Raw genomic sequence first — 1,390 nt, forward strand, 5'->3', positions numbered from 1 at the left:
ACTTCTCTTAGCTGCTATGTGTCATATCTGTGGGCCCAAAATGATTAAGGATTGGGTCGTTTGTTCAATGAACATTATGTTGATAATTTCAAGCTAATGTATTTAATAAAATATAATTGTTTTTGTCACTGCATGCTGTCGTGTTTCATATTGAATGATCAGAACAGAACACACTGGAAGAAATTTTCTGAGGTTTAAAGGGAGTATAAGCATTATCTTGCCTCTTGCCATGATTGATTCAGAGTCAACAATGGGCTACATTCAGAGGGACATCCATATGGCAATAATTTCACCTGACAGCCCTCTGAGAATAAATTTGTTTACTACCTTGTTACTACTTATTAAAGTGGTTCCCTAAAACTATAAACCTCTCTATATTTGACAGGCATTATCAAGAAGGCATTATTTTGCCCATATAAAGGAAAGAAGTGTGTGTGTGTGTGTGTGTGGGGGGGGTATCAGTCACTGAAGGCCTGCATTCCGAGGGACATTCACGTGTCACTCATTTATACTTCTGCCGCCCCTGAGATGAACAACCGGTTACTTAGCCGATTAAGATTACCGCTAAAAGCTGTAAACCTCTCTGTAGCTGACTCCTGTCCTCCTGAGAGGAAGAGACAGGGAGGGCTTTGGGACAGCCACAAAGAAGAAAGGAGCCAATCACAAGGTCCAAGTCACAACACGTAATCAATGCAGTTCGTTCTCTCTCTCTCTCTCTCTCTCTCTCTCTCTCTCTCTCTCTCTCTCTCTCTCTCTCTCTCTCTCTCTCTCTCTCAATTCAATTCAAGAAAGCTTTATTGGCATGAGAAATATACATTTGCATTGCCAAAGCAGGTGAACAATAATAAAAAAAGGGTTATAAAATAAAATAAAATAAAAAGGTCAGGTATATAGCATAATAGTATAATATATAATATAATAAGTATAAAATGTTAAATACAAAATACATATACATATCAAATATTATGCTATAAATGTACTATAAAAAGTAAAATGTGCAATATTATAAAAATTACAAATTCTCTCTCGCGTGCTCTCTCTCTCACTCTCTGTCTCTCTCTCTCTCTCGTCGGCTGCTGGCAGTGACCCTGAAAAAAATCTGCATTGTGTGTCTGAGTGGTTGTGGGTATTTGTAAGTGTTTGTGTGTGTGTGTGTGTGTGTGTGTGTGTGTGTGTGTGTGTGTGTGTGTGTGTGTGTGTGTGTGTTAAGAGCAAACAGCAACAGCCCTGTAAAGTTACACATCGTTTTGCATGTTTACCTTTGACTAATGACATTTTTTAAAGTTGCAAGACCACGCCCCACTGGGGGTCCTTTCAGTCCACGTGCCTCCTGGGGGTGGAGATAGGTGGTTGGGGGTGGGGGGGGGGGGGTAAAGGTGGGTTGGTGGTG

At 40.3% G+C, this 1,390-nt stretch overlaps 1 protein-coding gene across 1 annotated transcript in view; it reads left to right on the forward strand.

Annotated features, from left to right (window-relative positions):
• Positions 1-687, forward strand: part of yju2b (YJU2 splicing factor homolog B) — a gene marked incomplete at its 3' end in the record, with an annotated part of 5,095 nt that extends 4,408 nt beyond the window's left edge. Inside the window, 1 exon segment of the mRNA XM_084465398.1 lies at positions 590-687. Coding sequence (XP_084321524.1) covers positions 590-687 — 98 coding nt within the window.
• Positions 688-1,390: the final 703 nt, after the last annotated feature.

The sequence above is a fragment of the Micromesistius poutassou genome (assembly GCF_964030765.1).
Source record: "Micromesistius poutassou genome assembly, chromosome: 3".
In the NCBI taxonomy this organism is placed as follows: domain Eukaryota; kingdom Metazoa; phylum Chordata; class Actinopteri; order Gadiformes; family Gadidae; genus Micromesistius; species Micromesistius poutassou.